The 20,710-nt window shown below is 35.7% G+C and overlaps 1 protein-coding gene across 2 annotated transcripts in view; it reads right to left on the bottom strand.

Annotated features, from left to right (window-relative positions):
• TTC21B (tetratricopeptide repeat domain 21B) overlaps positions 1-20,710 on the bottom strand; it is an 85,567-nt gene that overhangs the window by 42,746 nt on the left and 22,111 nt on the right. For both annotated transcript variants that reach the window (XM_068544960.1, XM_068544961.1), the window contains 8 exons: positions 17,641-17,770; positions 13,684-13,841; positions 11,596-11,820; positions 9,773-10,011; positions 7,909-7,981; positions 6,829-6,939; positions 5,950-6,088; positions 162-268 (listed from right to left, as the gene is read on the bottom strand). In XM_068544960.1, coding sequence (XP_068401061.1) covers positions 162-268; positions 5,950-6,088; positions 6,829-6,939; positions 7,909-7,981; positions 9,773-10,011; positions 11,596-11,820; positions 13,684-13,841; positions 17,641-17,770 — 1,182 coding nt within the window. The remainder of the gene's footprint in view (positions 1-161; positions 269-5,949; positions 6,089-6,828; positions 6,940-7,908; positions 7,982-9,772; positions 10,012-11,595; positions 11,821-13,683; positions 13,842-17,640; positions 17,771-20,710) is intronic.

The raw sequence follows: 20,710 nt of genomic DNA, 5'->3' as shown, positions 1-20,710 counted from the left end.
TATTTAAACAGTACAATCCACTGGCATTCAATCATTATTTCTGTTTGACTTATTTTCTATGACAGTTGGGCCAAAAGATTGTCTTCCTTTTACGTGTGGCATATTTCTTTCTGAGACCATCACCCACCCTTAACCCCCCACAAACAAAGGCATTTGTTTACCTGTTGTAATGAAGTAACTGCATCACCAGGTCTGTCCACTTTACTATAAACTTTTGCTAGAAGAACTTGAGAACGTCCATCCTCCATGAGAGCTGACAGTTCATTTACTATGAAAGAATAAAATACAATGGGAAAAAATAATAATTCATTTAAAATAAATCTTTACATTTTTCTACAAGTTTTTATACTTGATCCTGAAAAATAGTGAATAAAGTTTAAAAAGGTTCAGTAAGTTAACTGAAGAATGGCCAAATTGGAAAAAAAAAAAAGATTTAGGATAAAAACTGGCTGGAAGAAAAGTTAAAGAACTGGAGGCTTTTCTTAGACATACAAGAGATAACACTACAACAACACAGAGAAGAGTTTCAAATTCCATTCTTCTTTTTTTTTAAAGATTTAATTAATTAATTAATTTGTTTGTTTATCTGTCTCTGTTGCTGCGCATGGGCTTTCTCTAGTTGTGGTGAGCAGGGGCTACTCTTTGTTGCGGTGCATGGGTTCCTCATTGTGGTGGCTTCTCTTGTTGAGGAGCACGGACTCTAGGCGTGTGGGCTCTAGAGCACACAGGCCTCAGTAGTTGCGGCGTGTGGGGCTCAGTAGTTGCGACACACGGGCTCTAGGGCACACAGGCTCAGTAGTTGTGGCGCATGGGCTTAGTTGCTCCTCAGAATGTGGGATCTTCCCAGACCAGGGATCGAACCTGTGTACCCGGCGTTGGCAGGTGGATTCTTAACCACTGCACCACTAGGAAAGTCCTCAATTTCCATTCTTAAGTGTATAAGCACTTCTGTTTATTGAAGTCATTTAAAAACAAGATAGGGTAGTTGGTACATGCAATTAAGAAGATAACTGCTATTTATTTTTAAATAACAGAACTTAATAAAGTATACATATATATACATACATATATACATAATAAACACTGACTTTGATGCCAACCTGTCTGGTTTCAAATCTAGGCTTTATCACTTTCTAGTTAACAAGGTACTAGTTGAACAAGGTAATTATCCATTCTGTGCCTCCCTGTCATCTGTAAAATTGGGGAAATAATAGTACCTATCTCATAAGATTGTTGTAAAATTTAAAAAGTTAGTAAATTATTAAATAAGCTAATATATGCAAAGCAATTAAAGTCTTGTACATGGCAAGTGCTATTTAAATATTTGGTATTATTATTTTGTAATCTAAGAGTAATAAAAGAACCCTAGATAATTAACAAAAAGATGTTTCTTCTACCATTTATCGACAGCATGGCCTGAGCCATATTCTGTTTGAAGTGGTGTACATACATCATTATTTATTCAAAATCTCAACCTGAGAAGCAGGTTTTGTTATTGCTATTTTACAGGTGAGAAAAGCTCTAAGGTGGTACAAGGAACAGGGAAGCCGTGACCATGGTGAGAGCAGGTTGGAAGGAGAGGTCAGAGGAGCAACAGCATGCACGTGTGAAGGCCATGTAAGCCACTGTAAGACTGGTTAACTCAGAGAAAATGGGAGACAAGGGGGAGCTTGAGCAGGTGTGATTGAACTTTGGTTGTTTAAAAGGTCCAATAGTGCTGCTGGGTTGGGAAAGACTGTGTCCGGCTGTGGGGTTGAGGATTGGGTAACAGGGAGGCCAGTGTAGGCTACTGCTTTAATCCACCTAAGAGACGATGTAGCTAGGACAGGGTGACAACAGTGGAAATAATGAGACACAGGAGAATTCTGAATGTATCTAGAAGGCAGAACCAAGAGGATTTCCTATGCACAAGCACAAGGGTGAAGGCAAGGATTTTGGTTCGTCAAAACTACAAAGAAGGATGAAGTTATTGAGATAGAGAAGGCTGCACATAAACAGATGGGGGAGGCAGATAAGGAATTCACTTTCAAACATGCTAAGTTTAAGATGTTTCTTAGAACCCTGGGGCTACTATATCAGCTAGGTGAACCTGAATAACTCAAGAAAACTGAGTATTAGATGCTAATTTTAAAATGTAGATAATTTTATTTGCCTCAAAAACTAATGTGAGCATTAATAACATATAATGAAATGCACATGAAGGCATCTAAGTACACCATTGGATGTGCTCAGCAAATTATTAAATGAAAGCATTTACACTGCATAAATGTAATATACTTATGCCCATATAAGTAAAACATACTACTTGAATCTCTCCTCCTCTACAACCTTTTAAAAAATGCATATCCACATTTAGGCCATCTGTAGTGTTTCAAGCAAGGTCTGACAAGACTCGTGCAAGTATTTTTATGGAATTAATAAATGCATTCAAATTAGGAGAATTTAAGCATCAACTTCAAAGCTAAATTAAAAGACCATTTTAGACATTAGAAAATTTAGAGTTGGCTTGCCTTATCTATGTATCCAAACATATTTTAAAAGCACAGAAAACATGGTATTGGCAAAAATAAAAATGGGGAGGGGAGGAGAAGGAAGGAACTCAAAACAAAAATTGCCAGAATCAGAGTGATATGTATAAAAATGTTTATTATATGATAAAGGAGGCATTTCAATAAATGACACTGAGATATAATTGGCTATCCATTTGGGAAACTATATAGTAAAAATTGTATGTGAATTAAAGTGCTCCATTATAAAAATTAAAATTCTCCATTATACAAATTAAAATTACAAAAACCCCAGAAAAATATAAGAAAACTTTTTTTAATGTTAGGATTAGGGAAGCTTTTTCTGAGCATGACAAGAAATTCAAAAGTCAAAAAGAGAAAAGACTGGTAGGTATTATATATGATAATTAAATATTCTACTTGACCAATGAAATGATAAAGTAATTTGATAAAGAAAGGACAGCCTGGGAGAAAATATCTGCAACATGAATAACAGGTAAAAGATTAATGAATAACAGGTAAAGGATTAAGAAAAAGGATATGAATGAAAAGTTCCTAGTGAAAATACAATCTATAGATATAATACCTAACCTTACCAATCATCAAAGAAATGTAAATTAAAAGTTTGTTTTCTCTATAATTAATACTACATAATGTTGGGACATTTTTACCCTTAAGAAAAAACAATGGAACAAGATTCAATTCTAGGAAGTACATAGTGCTATATAAACAAGGATTCTATCTCAGTAATGTTTTCTTCTATCTAAATGTCTATCGATAGGGGACTCATCAAATAAATTATGATATTGACATACAGTAAAATACGCTATCTATGTTAAAAAATTTAAAAGCGCTATATTTGCCAAAATGAAGAGAGGCTATTAAATGAAAAATGCATACTGCAGACCTACAGGTATAATATGACTCCTTTTTGGTAGAAAAAAGTGTTATGTAACAGTGTGTGAGAGATAGGGGCAGGGAGATTGAGCAGGAGGTGGTTTTCTCTGGAGAGTGGGAGAGGGACACAACTTTCATTCACTTCTGTAATCTTCAAATTTTCGCAATGAACAAGCACTAGATTTTATTAAAAAGTACAGATCTTTAAAAAGTAAATTTGTATGAACTTGTCAGAAGGCAATTTGATAGTATCCAATTACATTTTAAGTGCACATACCCTTTAACGTAGTATCTTGCTCTTAAGAAATATAAGCAAGTGTATACCAAAGAATGAGATACAAGGATATTCATTTTAACATGGTTTATAACATCAAAAGACTGGAAGACAAACTAATTGGGGAAAAGTTAAATAGCTTACAGAGTTATAAACTATTGTGAGTCCATTAGATAGAATAATATGGGTGTACTGACATCAAACTATATCTGCAACATATTGTATGTGAAAAAAATTGCTGAATAGGAAGAATGATGCATTTTGAAAAGAACAATATGCATATTACACTTAGACAGTTACATAAATATATATAAAATATACACTAAAACACAAAAATGGTTACCTCTAGGGAGGTCTGAGAACAGGGCAAGTAGAATGCACAGGAGAAACTGGAGACTTGTACATTATACTCTTTAATAATGCTGAATTTTTAAAAAAAAAAACAACTTTTAAAAAGGATTATAAAAATGTTTACTTGTTTAAACACCAGTTGTAGTTACAATTTATAGGAAACTTCCAACAAAGCTACAGTAACCAAAACACTATGGTAGTGGCACAAAAACAGAAATATAGATCAATGGAACAGGATAGAAAGCCCAGAAACAAACCCACACACCCCTGGTCAATTAATCTATGATAAAGGAGGCAAGGATATACAATGGAGAAAAGACAGTCTCTTCAATAAGTGGTGCTGGGAAAACTAGACAGCTACATGAAAAAGAATGAAATTAGAACATTCTCTAACACCATACACAAAAACAAACTCAAAATGGATTAAAGACCTAAACCTAAGACCGGATACTATAAAACTCTTAGAGGAAAACATAGGCAGAACACTCTATGACATAAATTGCAGCAACATCCATTGCTGGATTTTTTCAATCCACCTCATAGAGTAATGAAAATAAAAACAAAAATAAACAAATGGGACCTAATTAAACTTAAAAGCTTTTGCAAAGCAAAGGAAACCATAAACAAAATGAAAAGACAACCCACTTCAGAATGGGAGAAAATATTTGCAAATGAAGTGACTGACAAGGGATTCATCACCAAAATATACAAACAGCTGATGAACCTCAATATCAAAAACATAAACAACCCAATCAAAAAATGGGCAGAAGATCTAAACAGACATTTCTCCAAAGAAGACATACAGATGGCCAAAAAAGCACATGAAAAGATGCTCAACATCGCTAATAATGAGAGAAATGCAAATCAAAACTACAATGAGGTATCACCTCACACTGGTCAGAAGGGCCATCATTAAAAAATCTACAAACAATAAATGCTGGAGAGGACATGGAGAAAAGGGAACCCTCCTACATTGTTGGTGGTAATGTGAATTGGTACAGCCACTATGGAGAACAGTATAGAGGTCCCTTAAAAAAGTAAAAATAGAGCTACCATATGATCCAGCAATCCCACTCCTGGGCATATATCCAGAGGAAACCATAATTCAAAAAGATACATGTACCCCAACGTTCACTGCAGCACTATTTACAATAGCCAGGACATGGAAGCAGCCTAAGTGTTCATCGACAGAGGAGTGGATAAAGAAGATGTGGTACGTATGTACAATGGAAGATTACTCAGCCATTAAAAAGAATGAAATAATGCCATTTGCAGCAACATGGATGGACCTAGAGATTATCATATAAAGTGAAGTAAATCAGAGAAAGACAAATATCATAATATTACTTACATATGGAATCTAAAAAAATGATACAAATGAACTTATTTACAAAACAGAAACAGACTCACAGAGTCTGACAACAAACTTATGGTTATGAAAGGGGAAAGGTGGGAGGGAGGGATAAATTAGGAGTTTGGGATCGACAAATACACACTACTATATATAAAATAGATAATCAACAAGGACCTATTGTATAGCACAGGGAACACCACTCAGTAATCTGCAATAACCCATATGGGAAAAGAATGTATACATATATATATGTATAACTGAATCACTTTGCTGTACACCTGAAACTAATATAACATTGTAAATCAACTATACTCTAATACAAAATAAAAATTAAATTAAAAAAAAAACTAAAGGAAACTTCCTTTATGTCACTTTGGAAAGTAGTTTTCTATAACACAAACTGTTTCACAAATCTGTTTTAAGATTTTTAAAATATTTTAGTAGAGTGACATTCTGACAAATGAAAGAACCAACTTCACATATACTAAAAATACAAATACTAACATAAAAATAAAAAGAATCAGATATATTAGGTATACTTTTTCAAATAAGAAAGATTTTCATACCAGGTTCATGAGCTAGTGCATGTTGAAGAACTTTTTCTGCTTTGTCATACCATTTCAATTTTAATAAGAGCTCAGCCAAGTCATAGAAAAGATAATTTTGTTGTCCATTTTTCAGAGCAGCTTCATAGTAAGTGATTGCCTAAACAAAATCCATTTCAGTTAGGGAAAAAAAAGGCAATGAGAATGGCATTCAAGCATAGATCCTGCACACATTACGACTTAAAGCAACTGGAAGTAACCTAAAAGCAGCTTATGCATGGACTTGCACTATTGATTAAGTGTGCCATTTTTCTTACAGAATCCAATATTACACAAGACAACTAGCATTTCTTACAAGTAACTAAAGCAAAGTACTTTGTTAAAATTTTTTCCAGTTTTATTCCAAAAGTTAGTGAATGCAAATACTTTGCTAGCTGTTGTATATATGTTCAACAGTTACCAGGAATAGGGCAAGAATATAACTAAAGGAAAATCTACTATCCTTACTACAAAATGAACAAAAATGAAAAACAAAAAAACAAAAAAAACCCTCAAAGTACATGGCTTACCAAAACTGGTTCAACAGAAAGGACATCTATTATGCTTTGTCATATGATAAAAGAGATGTAACAACATTAAGTTTATCATAATTTATTTCATGGCAGAATTTTGCTGTAAGGTGAAACCTGAAGTAAACTTTAGGGTCCAAAAAGTCTTTGCAAAATGCAGCAGAGAAGAATCTGAGACACTGAGAAAGTCTTCAACACAAATTCCAGTTTGTAAAGACAAATTTGGAGTTTCCAACCGTTAAGATACAAACAGTGCTTGCTGAAGATCTTTCACAGAGCAGGGTTTGCAGATTTGTTAAAACAGATACATTTCAAAATATAAAGTATTTACCTTTGAGTAGTTGTGAGTTTTGACAAGAGCTTTCCCAATTTTGCTTGCCAATGTTCCATCCTTTGGGTTCTGATTTAATGCTTGCTCATATGCTACTATGGCTTCTTCAGGCTAATGTTGGCAGATAAAAAATGAAGCAATAAAATAACAGCTTAGCTGGCTCCCATTAAATGGCAACACTTCTATAATTAAGGTCTACATTTGGAATACTTACTAATAAAGCACATACTAAGTCCAGAAACCTTAATAATTTCAGAGAGGTGATAATCACTAGTGCAGGTGTAACTCACTAGTATAATCCCACCCATGTTACTTAGGTCCATGTCCTCATAAATAGTCATATGAGAACTAGAGACAGCTTCTTGACAGCTTTTCATCTGGCATCATTATAAAAGCCAGAACCAGAGGTCAGAGGATTGCTTCCCTTTGAAGAAAACACCACCTTAGCCAGTTGCTCTTTTCATCCTTTTGTTTAAAGGTGACTCACCTTACTTCTGGTATCATCTCTATTTCAAATGATAGTGCTGAATAACTGGATCTCAATTTGAAAAATAACTGTAACTTTTTAATTGTAATGGTTGTCTCCCTTTTTATTGTGATGACTGGATCTTTGACTATTAAGTAAACGTTATTAAAATGAGGGGAGGGGATTTGGATGAAGGTGGTTAAAAGGTACAAGCTTCCAGTTACAAGATAAGTAAGTATTAGGGATGTAATGTACAACATGAAAATTAACACTGCTGTACGTTATACGTGAAAGCTGCTGAAAGTAAATCCTGAGAGTTCTCATTACAAGGGAAAAATATTTTTTTCTATTTCTTTAATTTTGAGCTATATAAGATGATGGATATTCACTGAACTTACTGTGATAATCATTGCATGATGTATTTAAGTTAAATCAAAAACTATAGTTATGCTATACCTTAAACTTACACAGTGCTGCATGTCAACTGTATCTCAATAAAACTGGAAGAAAAAAACCCAAATTCCTTTCAATAGAATGTTACACTAATCACAAAGAAGAATTTTTGTTTTTTGTTTTGTTCTTAAATCTAAGTTCAGTAGTATCAGAAACTTTACCTCTTGAATATTCATGTATGCATCACCAAGGAGAATAAAAGAACGAGGGCTGGGCATCCTTTCAGCAATTTCTCTGGAAATCAGACGAACTCTACTTAGTATATTGAATACAAATTTCTTCTTCTAAACTAATTAAAGATAAGCTTATTTTTTCAATGAACTAATAGCCTTCAGAGTGCCTTCTTCATATCCAGCAGTGTAATATTGTTTAAAAACCCCAGCCATACCCACACTCAGATTGTTTATGCTAAGTCAACAATTTTTTTCATTAAATTTTTCTATTTCCTGAAATGCAGGTAAAAGTATACAGAGAGATAGTAAACATATAAGCTCTCATTATCCAGAAATATATGATGTGGGAATGAAGTTCCAAAATATGACAAACACTTATCATCCTCCTATGCATCTTGAGCTCTGATACTCATGGCATAAGTCATATCCAACGAGTTACCTTAAAAAATATAAAATATTCTACTTCAACATTTGCTGCTTATTTTTCACCTGCAAAATGTAAACTGCTAAAGGTCAAAATACCACGGTTGCTCAAATAATGTGATGCTAAGTCTTTAATGTACAATATCTCACTTAATTGGTCCAAAAACTCAGAAAAGAAATTACAATTATATAGATAATGCCGAGTTTACTATAGCTAATGTGTCAGATCTACTTGAAAAAAAAAAAACCTATGCTTTTAGCTACTATACTATAGTGCATCCAAACACATCAACCCTATTTTAAAATACTGTCATACATATATACACTACCAAATGTAAAACAGCTAGCTAGTGGGAAGCAGCCGCATAGCACAGGGAGATCAGCTCGGTGCTTTGTGACCACCTAGAGGGGTGGGATAGGGAGGGTGGGAGGGAGGGGGACGCAAGAGGGGGGGGATATGGGGATATAAGTATATGTATAGCTGATTCACTTTGTTATACAGCAGAAACTAACACAACAATGTAAAGCAATTATACTCCAATAAAGATGTTAAAAAATAATAATAAAATAAAAGGTGTGAAGAGTGAAAAAAAAAATTGTCATATCATTAGAGATGATAGTGCTGATATTTTAGAAACATCATAGAAAATATAATCTAGGAAACTCCAGTCCATCCATCTATACAGGGGGTGTTGCTCAGTTTCTTTGAATCACTCAGTACCTACAAAGAATCTGAGCAGCTTTCTGGGCTTTGATATTTACAAAATATAGATGAACCAATATGACTTAATTCATCAGCATTTTACTATTCTCAAGGATAAAAACATTAATTTTCTCTCACATGGAGTGTGTGCTTGTATCTTTATCTTTTTGTTTGGGGAGAAGTGTAAGAGCAACCTGTGTGTGCATGTGTGCACCCATGTCTCATGTGTGTGTGTGTTTTGTGTATCCCAGTAACTCCTAAGGGTGTCAGTGTATGACACTTTTTAAACCCTTGCCATTTCTGTAATCCATGCCTTAGTGTGGTATATACTAAGCCATAATTTTCTTCTGCTATAACTATGATACTGAGTGTTGAATGTGACTATATAGCCCCTAAATTGTTACATTACATAATGCTTTTAAGCTATTAGAATACATGTAATTGTAGCTCTTTCAAAGTCCAAAAATAACATCTGATGAGAGAGGAGAGCTGAGAAACTAAAGTAAGCCACAGGTTGGAATAAATCATAATTACCATGATTTACATTTTAGGGAGCATGAGTAACTTGGTTAGAGTGACTGTGTCTGGCGGTAGTAGAAGGAAGCAAGAACACATTAAGGAAGGGATCTATAAAGTATCTGAAAAGCAGTTAAAAGAAAGAAATTTGGGGATTAATTTTAGGAGATAAATGTTGTCAAAATATAATGGGTTGAAAGAACCATTTACCTGTAACAAGTGATATATAACATCTTCTCTTTTCTGTGCTTCAGATATATATCTGCCATTTTTTCTTTGGTCTCTATGAAATAAGGCTGCTCAGATGTAACATTCTGAAGCATGCTTAAAGCCCGCTCCACATCTCCCTGGGCCAGAGCTAGGTCTGCGTTAGCAATAGTGACACGCAACTCTTCAGATGTCCCGGAAAATTCATGGATGGCATCTTGTAAAACTTTGGCCGCCTCATGCTGTAAAGGTGAAATTAAAGTAACATTCAAAATTTCAACAAATTACACTACAAACTAAGGTTTTCTACTAATACAGAATGAACAATAAATGCTAGTACAGTTATGATATTTGTGAAATAATGATAGACTTTTTGAAAAATACAAAAATTTAAAACTAAACTCAGAGACCAAATTAAGATGACATTATAAATATTTGTTAGCTGAAAAGTGTTCTCATAACTCGGACAACAGTAGTTGCTACATAAGACTTGTTGCTACTATAATTTAATAAACATTTACTTTGCACCCAGCATTGTAAATATTAACCCATTTAATTCTCACAAAAATCCTCTAAGGTAGTTACTATAATTACCCCCCACTTTGCAGTAAGTAAAATGAGATTCAGACAGTTAAGAAGTTAACAAATGATAGAACCAGCCTGACTCCAAAGCCTAAATTCTTAGCCATGTTCATTACTGCATCTTCGATGGGATCCAGTCCACAGTCACCCTCTGTACCCGGTGGCTCTACATTACATAGCAGATTACGTTATTCCCTACACTAGGACGTCATTTTTGTTATACCCCAGGTGAATATATTTCCGATAATTTCCAAATCTGTACCTCAATGAATCTAAAATGTCACTGATTTTAATTCATCTCAACTTTAGAGATTTTAAAACATTCTGATTTAAGAAATGCTAAAATGTGAAAAGAATAGTGCATTCCAGAATCAACTATCTATAGTAGAATTGGTTCTTCTTCTTAAGTGCATTTTACATTAATTTATTAGTGAACTGAAAATTCTTTGAGATTCAGCAAGTATCTGGACACAGCCTTCTTAATTTCCACTAAAATATGAAATATGAAATAACTGATTAGCAACAGCTGCAACTTGAAAAATATATATAAATGGTGTTAAGTTCTCATTTTCTACAAGGTTCTAATTCTTTTCTCAGAATTACATATTTGTTTGCCTTCTTTCTACCTATCTATCCATCTACCTATCTATATTATTCTTTAAGTATTTGATTTAATGATCTATCTGTATTTTTTTAAGTATTTGATTTTATGATTGTCCTATTAGTTTCCCAAAGCTGTATTATTTCAGTGGTTCTTTTATTTTCTCAACTATTAGAATTTCAGATTGGTACTTTGATTTTATTCCAGTAGTACATCTGTGTGTGTGTGTGTGTGTGTGTGAGAGCCCTTTTAGGAATTCACAGAATTATAACTATATTATATTATTACATTTCATGAGAGCCAAAGTAATCATACATTATATTATTATACACATTATATTAATACATACTACAGTACATCACATTACATCATATTATTACTTATATTACACATACAGTGTATATCTAGTATCACATCTCATGGTAGCCAATGTAAGTACACTGATACATAAAGTCATCCCAGTACAAACTATGTCTAACTTCAGGGGCTATAGAAAGTAACATGATCTGGTGCCAAGTGATGAGAATAAATTTTCTAAACTTTACCACTTGGTCAAGTGAATTTTAGCTTTTTCATTTCCTATGACTCTATATACTTGAATAACAAAGTTCAGATCTGAGCCATTGAATTACACTTGACCTACCTGTTCTCCATTTAAGCGGTGAACCTCTACCAACTCAAGAAAGACTGATAAACGATGGCTTGCATCGACTTCAGTTTTTCTGTATTTTGACTTTGAGGAAGTTCCAGTTCTCCTCATTCCTGGTAAACTCATTGCCATATGCAGGGTTTTAATCGCTTCTGCTATTTCTCCCATTTTCTTTTGTGACTGAGCTTTTATCAAATGATATAAAGGATATTCTCTCACCTGAAAAAATAATATTCAGAAATACTTCCTTGGAGTGTTTACAACATCAACACATAGTTTACAATCCATCAAATGTTATAGTAATAGGATCTTTGAGGACAGTCTACCCTGTGATTGTATGCATGAGGTCTATTTCTGTCCTCTTACTCATGTTCTGATCAGTTATTATATTAAATCAGAATTCAGGTAACTTGACACTACCTAGTGTTCCGCTGGTTAACAAACAAGTTAAATGCTTCTACCATGAGAGGAAAGAAATTGCACACAAAGTTTATAAGGCTAGCAAATATATTCTAAGAAATTATTTTAGTTTTCAGGAAATGAATTTCTTTACCTCAGACTTCTCGTACTGAAATAAAGTTATCAGATTTCTACACAGTTTCTTGTCTTTTCTTTATTTTCTAATTTTAAGATTAAAAATTTCAGGGCTTCCCTGGTGGCACAGTGGTTAAGAATCCACCTGCCAATGCAGGGGACACGGGTTCGAGCCCTGGTCCAGGAAGATCCCACATGCCACAGAGCAACTAAGCCCGTGTGCCACAACTACTGAGCCTGCGCTCTAGAGCCCGCGAGCCACAAGGCCGCGTGCCTAGAGCGCGTGCTCCGCAACAAGAGAAGCCACCACAATGAGAAGCCCGTGCACCGCAACGAAGAGTAGCCCCCTTGCTGCAACTAGAGAAAGCCCGCGCACAGCAACAAAGACCCAACATAGCCAAAAGTAAATAAAGTAAATAAATACATAAATAATTTAAGATTAAAAATTTCAGGACACGTTAATCAAACATTGGTTTTTACCCTTTGATACTACTCCGAAACACGTAGTAATGAATCTCCTGTCTTTATTTTGGCTATCAACAGCATATACAGAAAAAATAAAGAGAATGACAAAAGATGAGGAAGGAGTCAAAGGGAAGAAGATGGTCCAGAATGAGAGGATGTGGCAGCCATCTAACCTCCAGGATGGCTACAGTCCTCCTAATGCTGGGTTCTGAGCCGTAGCTAGGCATCGTGTTTACCTGTGGGCCTCGTGTAAACAATCATGCTTACGCTCTTCTCTCAGAGATTCTGATTCACTGGGTGGGGCACTGGCACTGGGGTCACAATGCACCACCAGTCTTGAGAACTACCGTCCTAAGAAGCAGGCATTATCTTCTGCAAACCTTGCCTGGAGCTTGAATTCTCCAGTGCACTAAAGGGTTCTCACATCGAAGGGCTCAAGACACTGCCAACCAAAGCAAAAGTCTGAGAGGCTCCTCCTTGACTCCAGGTCGCTCAGGAAGCCCCTGAACCTAGGATTTTCCGTAATGATCAGGAATATGAGATGTTCACACTGAATATCTTGGATAGAAATCTAGTGTGTTTATATCCTCAAACCACATACCAACTTTCAAAATGACTAGCTGTTTTCTGATGATGTATCTAAAAAGAAGTTATTAAAAACCAAGGTCCAAGAAAGAAACAGGCAATAAAATAAAATCCTTATGCATAAAAATATTTGGCACAATGCTCTACAGTCTACAATTATCTCTACATATTCACATTGCATTTAATGTTCACTATAATTGTAGGGTATTATTATATAAGTTTTCTAGAAAAGAAAACTGAGCTTCAGAGAGAAACAGGTGCAAAGACCAGACACTATCTCCAGGTCTTTTGTTGCCAAGTCCATATAGTTGTTTAACTACACCACAGTTGCCTCCATTTTTTTCTCCTACTGCTAATGAGTTCAAAATATTTTCCATTAAAAATGCATTTATTAGCAAAATATTACAGGCTAAAAAACAAAATAGTTGAATATGTAAACATTTGCTAAAGGTTCAAGGAGGGCGATATGTCTCATCCACTTGAGTCTGGAACACTTACCTTAAAATTATAGCTCAGACAAAGTTCAAGAGACTGAGAACACAAATTGAATTTTTCCTGAGACAAATAAACCTGAGCCATCAGGAGATGGGCATCTGCATAGGAAGGACTGTGTTCTAGGCAACGCTGCAGATTATTATAAGCTGCTTCAGTATCACCTAATGAGGAAACAAAGCACTATTATAATACAAAATGATCAAGAGGAAACCTGAGAGAACACGGAGAAAAGTATTTAGTCTATGGATAGTTCTGGTGTTTGAACTTGAAAGTTCTCTGTTCGTAAGGCCTTAGCTTAACCTCTACCTGCACTAGTCAGTTTCTTTCTAATACGCATGAAAGAGTACACCTAAAGCCAGGCCATCCCTTGGTCGTAAGGAGCAAATCAGGAAAAGTATGTGAAAAAATCTGAATCCATCACCACTGTAACTGAGAGCCCTTTAAATGTACCTGTATTTTCCCTGTCAAAAAATTTTTTTTAATTTACAATTTCATTAAAATAAGTTATGTTAAGACATAGAAATTTAAACAGAATGTTATAGTGCCACATCTAGGCTAGAAATTTTACTACTGTACAAAAAATAACCAAAAAAGGAATAAGGATATATTCCAGGGGTTTAGAAATGTGAGTTACAGATTTAAAATGCCTTTAAATACTAACTGAAATATCAAATGTTTTGGAACCACAGGTATTGGACATCTGGAAGTCTTTTTCTTTTATTGTAGTTGGTTTACAATACTGCGTTAGTTTCAGGTGTACAGCGTAATGATTCAGCATTTTTGCAGATTATATTCCATTATAGGTTAGTAAGTACATCTGGGAATCTTAAAATAGAAGGAAATGATCAAGATGAAAGTCAACAGAATATTGGAATCTACCTTGGGCTGACAGATAAGGTAGAAGAGGCTCTTCAGAGAAACAACAGCACAGACTCTAGGTGCTAGAAGTTTCGTGATGTCACCCACACTGATTTGCATTTAAGCTGTCTCATAAACCGGCCTTAAGTAGGTGTAGCTAGGCCAGCTCCCCATGTAACTCTGCTAAGGTATCCGTTCAATTACTCTCTGTAACCTTACCTGACACCTTAACAGACAAAGTAAGGCTAACAGTCAGGCCTTCAGTTCCCAAACCCTCAACTTTCTTCTAATAGAAATCCATTTAAACAGAAAACACTTTCTTAGAGACAGAGGATTAATGAACAATAATTTAGCTGGGGTAGCACAATAACTTATTAAAATACAGTGTCTAAATTTGTCAGTTAACCATCAAGCATAATAAACATTAGATTCTTTTTCACTGTGATGCAATCCAACACTCAGAACTGTGCAGACAAAAAAAGAAGGGAAGATTAAGCATAATAAATTTGCATGCAAATTACCACCCCCATATTCTTTTAGGAAGGAGGAGGATTAAGGAAATAACTTGAAAAAAGAGGTTATTACTAAGTGGAGAGAGTACATAGAAAAGAATTAGGGTTTGCAAATAAGAGACTGGAAAAAAAAATGAGGACTGTATGAATAACTGAAATCATAATCTTTTTTGTTTCTTCTAAAGATAAGGAGGAAGAATATGTCTGGTTAGCTTCAGGAGGCCACTAAGTATTTCAAAATGGAGAAACGGGTCATCACTGTTGGGAAAAAACAGGCCATAAAAACAAAGATCACTTCGATATCACATTCTTATCTAAGAGCAGCCCAATTTCTCTTGAGAGAAAAATGGAAGAAATTTCTGTCCTGCAGTTCTGCCTTTGTCAGGTCCTATGTAATAAAGAATTTGGCTGGCCTTTATCCCAGGGAGACAGGGAGACAGTTCCCAGGAGACAGTCTCTAAATCTTGGAATTTCCCAAGCAATAGGAGAATCTTTGTTATTCATGGTGGGCTCTGAGAGTTTATGCTGATGATGTGACTCAGGATGGTGGCTGGCCATGCCAGAAAGACCAACCCTGTGAATAGAAGGGTAGGGCTTTGAGCCACCTATACCAGCTAACCTAGGGAGAGGGGAGCTGGAGACTGACTTCAACCACATGGCCAAAGATTCAGTCCATGTCTATCTAATAAAACTCTGGATACCGAACCTTGGGTGAGCTCTCTTGGTTGCTAATGTTCCACAGGTGTCGTCATACACTGATGTGTCGGGAAGTTGATGTGTCCTGACTCCACAGGGAGAGGACAATGGAAGCTTCACATCTGGGACCCTCCCAGACCTCACCCTCTGCATCTCTTCCTTTTGCTGGTTCGGATGACTTTCAAATTTCAGTTTGCTATCATAACACTCTAATCCTAGATATAGTGCTTTCCTGAGTTCTGTGAGTCTTTCCAGTGAATTATCGAACCTGAAGGAATCATAAGAACCCTTAAATTAGTAGCAAGGTAATCAGAAGTGCAGGAGGCCCTGGGAACCCCTGAACTTGTGGCTGCTATCTAAAATGAGGGCAGTATGATGGAGAATTGTGCCCTTAACCTGTGAAGTTTAGTCCAACTCCAAGTAGTTGGTGCCAGAAGTCACTGTAGTTGGCAATTTAGCAAGAATACTGCTATTTAGACACGTGCCACCACTGTTTCACATTGTTTCAGGCTGCTCTTTTTAAAAATGGGGTTAATATACAAGACTTTCCCTCCTAAGACTTTGGCAATTAACTATTGCTATATTGAAACTGATTTATATCAAAATTCAAAATAAATAATGAGTGTTTACTAAATTAATCACAGAACTCAAAGTCCCAGTTTGATCACCTAGTAGGTGATACCGGTTCTAATTGGGAAGAAAGTAGAAATATGATGTGGCTCAATAGAACTCAATCAGAAGAAGGTATTAGAGAGTCACTTCTTACAACTAGAGTATTTCAGAGGTGAAACAAGCTTTTGTGATCATTTGGTTCTCTTTTTAAAACAGTTAAAGGGACTTCCCTGGTGACACAGTGGTTAAGAATCTGCCTGCCAATGCAGGGGACACGGGTTCGAGCCCTGGTGCGGGAAGATCCCACATGCCGCGGAGCAACTAAGCCCGCATGCCACAACTACTGAAGCCCACGGGCCTAGAGCCCGTGCTCCGCAACAAGAGAAGCCACCGCAATGAGAAGCCTGTGCATTGCAACTAAGAGTAGCCCCCGCTCGCTGCAACTAGAGAAAGCCCGTGCGCAGCAGCGAAGACCCAACGCAGCCAAAAATAAATAAATAAATAAATTTATTTTTTAAAAACCCAAAAAACAATTAAAACTGAAATCCAAAAAATTAGTAAGGTCAAACTCTTCACTCGTTCCATTATGTACTGTTACATAATACAAGAAGTAACTGTTAACGATAATGAACACCTTGAAGTTGGTTTCTGTCCTATAGGACTTTACAAACTTAACTTACTTTGCATAGCATTCAGCCAGCAAAGATACATACATAAGTACCATATGATGGTCTATTTTTATATATATTGTCATACATATGTTTGTGTCCTAAAAATCTAAGGTTATAACAGGATATTTTTTTAAAGCTATGTATAACCAATCACAGAAACTAAATAGGAATTAATCAATGAATTTCTTAAGGGCCTGAAACCTGGTGAACATCACATTTGGTCATGCCAATGAGTCAACAATTATAAATTATACTCTGTTCAAAGGAGAGATTAAAGACTATAAATTATACTGCCAGGACCTAGTACCATCTGATGGACTTTTTCTAAGTGGTAGAACTGTATTTTCCCAGAAATTCACTTGAACCACAGAAGTTTATAGTAATTTTTTTAAAGAATTAAATAGTAAAGAAAGTTATGCAGTTTTATTTTGGATAAAAGTTACTCATCTGTGCACACGTAAAATGTGCATTTTATGTGACTATTCTATGAAGACTATTCTATGTGACTATCTTACGTGACTATTCATACGAGGAGTGCTTAGTTTGTTTATACTAGTTCTTATCAACATCAGAATATAAAGGTTATTTTAAGATTTTAATGTGTACCTTACCTGACAAATATTTCACTTTTGCTATTAGGAAGACAGCTTGCAGAAGACCGGGAACAGTTCTTACTATAGTCTCCAGGATTGAGGTACAACGTCTGAGAAGTGGAGAAAGAGGTTGCCCAGGACTTGCAGGCTAAACAAATCAGCAGATCATTTTTTATAGGTTTATAATAGTATTTAGCTAAAAATAAACACATATTAATTGTAATGTGAAAAGCAAAAATCACATATTTTTCTAAAATTTCTCTTATTCTATTTATTGCCCAATAGTTTTACTATGACTGGACTAATACTAATTTATCTCCCTGGGATCTATGAACAGACTATATAAATGATGGCTTTTGCTCAGCAAAATAACTGTGAAATTATTATACAGTTACTAATTTGATAACATATGAAATGAGCATATCTGTTTAAAAACTTTATCAAGAAAACATATCTGTTCAAAGGAATGATAACGAGAGGTAGAGTTTCTTGCTGGAATTCAGAGTCAAGGCAACGTGAGTTCTAACTCTAAACCTGCCTTGTGATTTACTCAGTTGAGTAACTTGCACCACCCCCTAGAATACTGTAAGGTCAGTTTTTAGAGAATTCAGATTTCATCATTCTAGTAAAAATCCGAAGGTTGAACACTCACGTATACTACACCAAATGTCTCATACCTTCATATTCCCCACTTTTCCGCCTGGCATGTTGTAGGCCCTCAAATTTTTTTTCTCTTTTTATTAATAGTGAATACGATAACTAAAGCAGTACTAGACCACTTTTTTATTCTTTTAATGGCTGTCTATTCAACCCATCTTTATCCAGTGGTTCTTCACTCACAACTTAGAAATGTGACATTAGAGTTTAAATATCAAATGTTCATTCTCCCTGCTTTGCCTTACTAATGCTCCTTCCTTTATCTGAAGGATGATCCTCCCAGCCCCCCAATCTTACACTCCACATACACAGATTCTTAACTGGAGCACCGCCTGTTACTGACCGTCACTCCTACGAAGAGCCATTGTTACTAACAAGAAAGTGTGGTTATCTTCTCACTATGTTGAGGCACCAAAAAAATGTGTGCTCACAAGGATTTTCAGAGTATAAAACTATTGGTGCCTAGAATACTTCAACTTCTTGAAATTTCTCTAGCACTTATAATCTACGTAATAATTCAGCATTCTTTGTCTTATACAGTTCCATAGTAGTTTCATATTTAGTTTTGCCTCTTTTATAGGGCTAAGGGTCTTTATGTGTCTCGAAGACCAGACTTTTAAAACTTCTTCACACAGTAATGGGTACAGAGTATATTCTTAAAACATTTATTTCTTCAGTGTAACTGGAAATAATGAAAGCATAGGTAAAAGGGTGAAGTTCTGATAATGTTCTCTGCCAATTGCTAAGAATTACTCATTGAAAACAACCATTGTTTTTTACTGTAATTTCACAGAGAATCATAGAAAAAAACCAGGACTTACATGGACAACCTCTAAGATAATATGTTTGATTTTAGAAAGTATATATATATATAAAAGGGCCAAAGTAGAAACGGAGCTGGAGAGACAAGTCTGCCTTTCTGATATTTCCCCACGAAAACAGCATTTTAAATGCTAATCAGATTCTATCATGCTGATGAAGGTTATATTATGGAAAAATAGGATGTCTGTGGACTAGGGACCCAACTACCATTCAACACGTTATTTCTTGCTCCTTGTACAGTTTACTCTCGGCACAGCTGCCAGAAGACTCCTTTTAAAATGCTGAACTGGATCGTGCTGGAAGCCTTCTAGTGGCTCCCCACTGTACTCAGAACTGAAGCCACCGAAGTTACCACACTGGTCTCTGTGCTGAGGCCTCGCGGTGACCACTCCCCAACTCCTCACTCTGTCCTGGGCACACGCATCCCTGTGTCCCTTTGGGCCACCTGCACAACGGCCCCCTTTGCCTGAAACACTCTATACCATATTCCCACGACCTTCAAGTTTTTGTTCAAATTTTACCATGTTAATGAGGCCTACCCAGACCACCTTATCTAAAATTACTACCCCCTCTACCCTGTTATTTTCTTCTGTGATATTCCAACATACTACATGATTGACTTAATTATATTATGTCTCCTCCTGCTAGTACTCATGTTTCAAGAAGGCAAGGGTTGTAGTTTGTTTTTACAAACTATTTCCCCAGCTCTGAGCAACACACTGGTACAAGCACTTGTTGAATGAAATCTAAACACTGCATGAGTACTGAAAAATGCTTTCCAACTCATTAGCAACTGAAAACAGATCATGACTGAGACTGAGATCAACCCCAGGTGTGATTCCAGACGGATTAGTTAAAAAAAAATAGGTTATGAAAGTCTGGAAAAGGACATGATGATCAATGAAAGGCAGCATGAGTTCCCTAAGGGAAGGTCATGAACAGTTACTGAAGTTCATTTACAGTTACTGAAGCTGTAAATCAGAGGGAAGGCTAAAAACTATGCTTTTAGGAATGAAATTATTTGCTAGTGCCCGTCACGATATCCCTGTGTTAAGTTGTGAGTTAAGTATAATAAAGTCAAGTCATCTGCTTACTGTCTGTAATGAGAGTGTTGACTAATGGATCCACATTAACTTGGAATGAACTCCCTGGCAATACAACAGAGGGCTCCTTTCTTAGTTCTACTCAGAGCTAGATAGGCAGATGACAATCAGGATCCAAAAGGACAAGGTAATCTTGAATTATGGGATAAATCTGGAGAGAGAAAATTTCACAGGGATAAATGTAGAGTCCTACACTTGGGTCCAAAGTTACAGTGAATAACAAATCTAAGGACTTCAGTTAACAGTTAATTCAATAGGGGTCGATAATGTAATGTGATTCACGAAAAAGGAAGCTAGATGGACATCCAGAATTAGGGAGCAAAGAATCTAGTCTAAGTTTTGCAGTCCAAATCCATATTTGGAAGAGTGAGCTTAATGAGGCACTGATAAAATGAAAAATATCCTCAGGCTTACAACCAGCGTTCTCAAACTATGTCATGAAAAAAGAAATGGTTGGAAACCTGGAATTGTTTAGAGGAACATGAAAACTAATTTCCAAAATCTGA

The sequence above is a fragment of the Eschrichtius robustus genome, chromosome 5 (assembly GCF_028021215.1).
Source record: "Eschrichtius robustus isolate mEscRob2 chromosome 5, mEscRob2.pri, whole genome shotgun sequence".
Taxonomy (NCBI): Eukaryota; Metazoa; Chordata; class Mammalia; order Artiodactyla; family Eschrichtiidae; genus Eschrichtius; species Eschrichtius robustus.
Note: the sequence above shows the minus strand (reverse complement) of the source record. Positions and strands in the feature narration are given on the sequence as shown.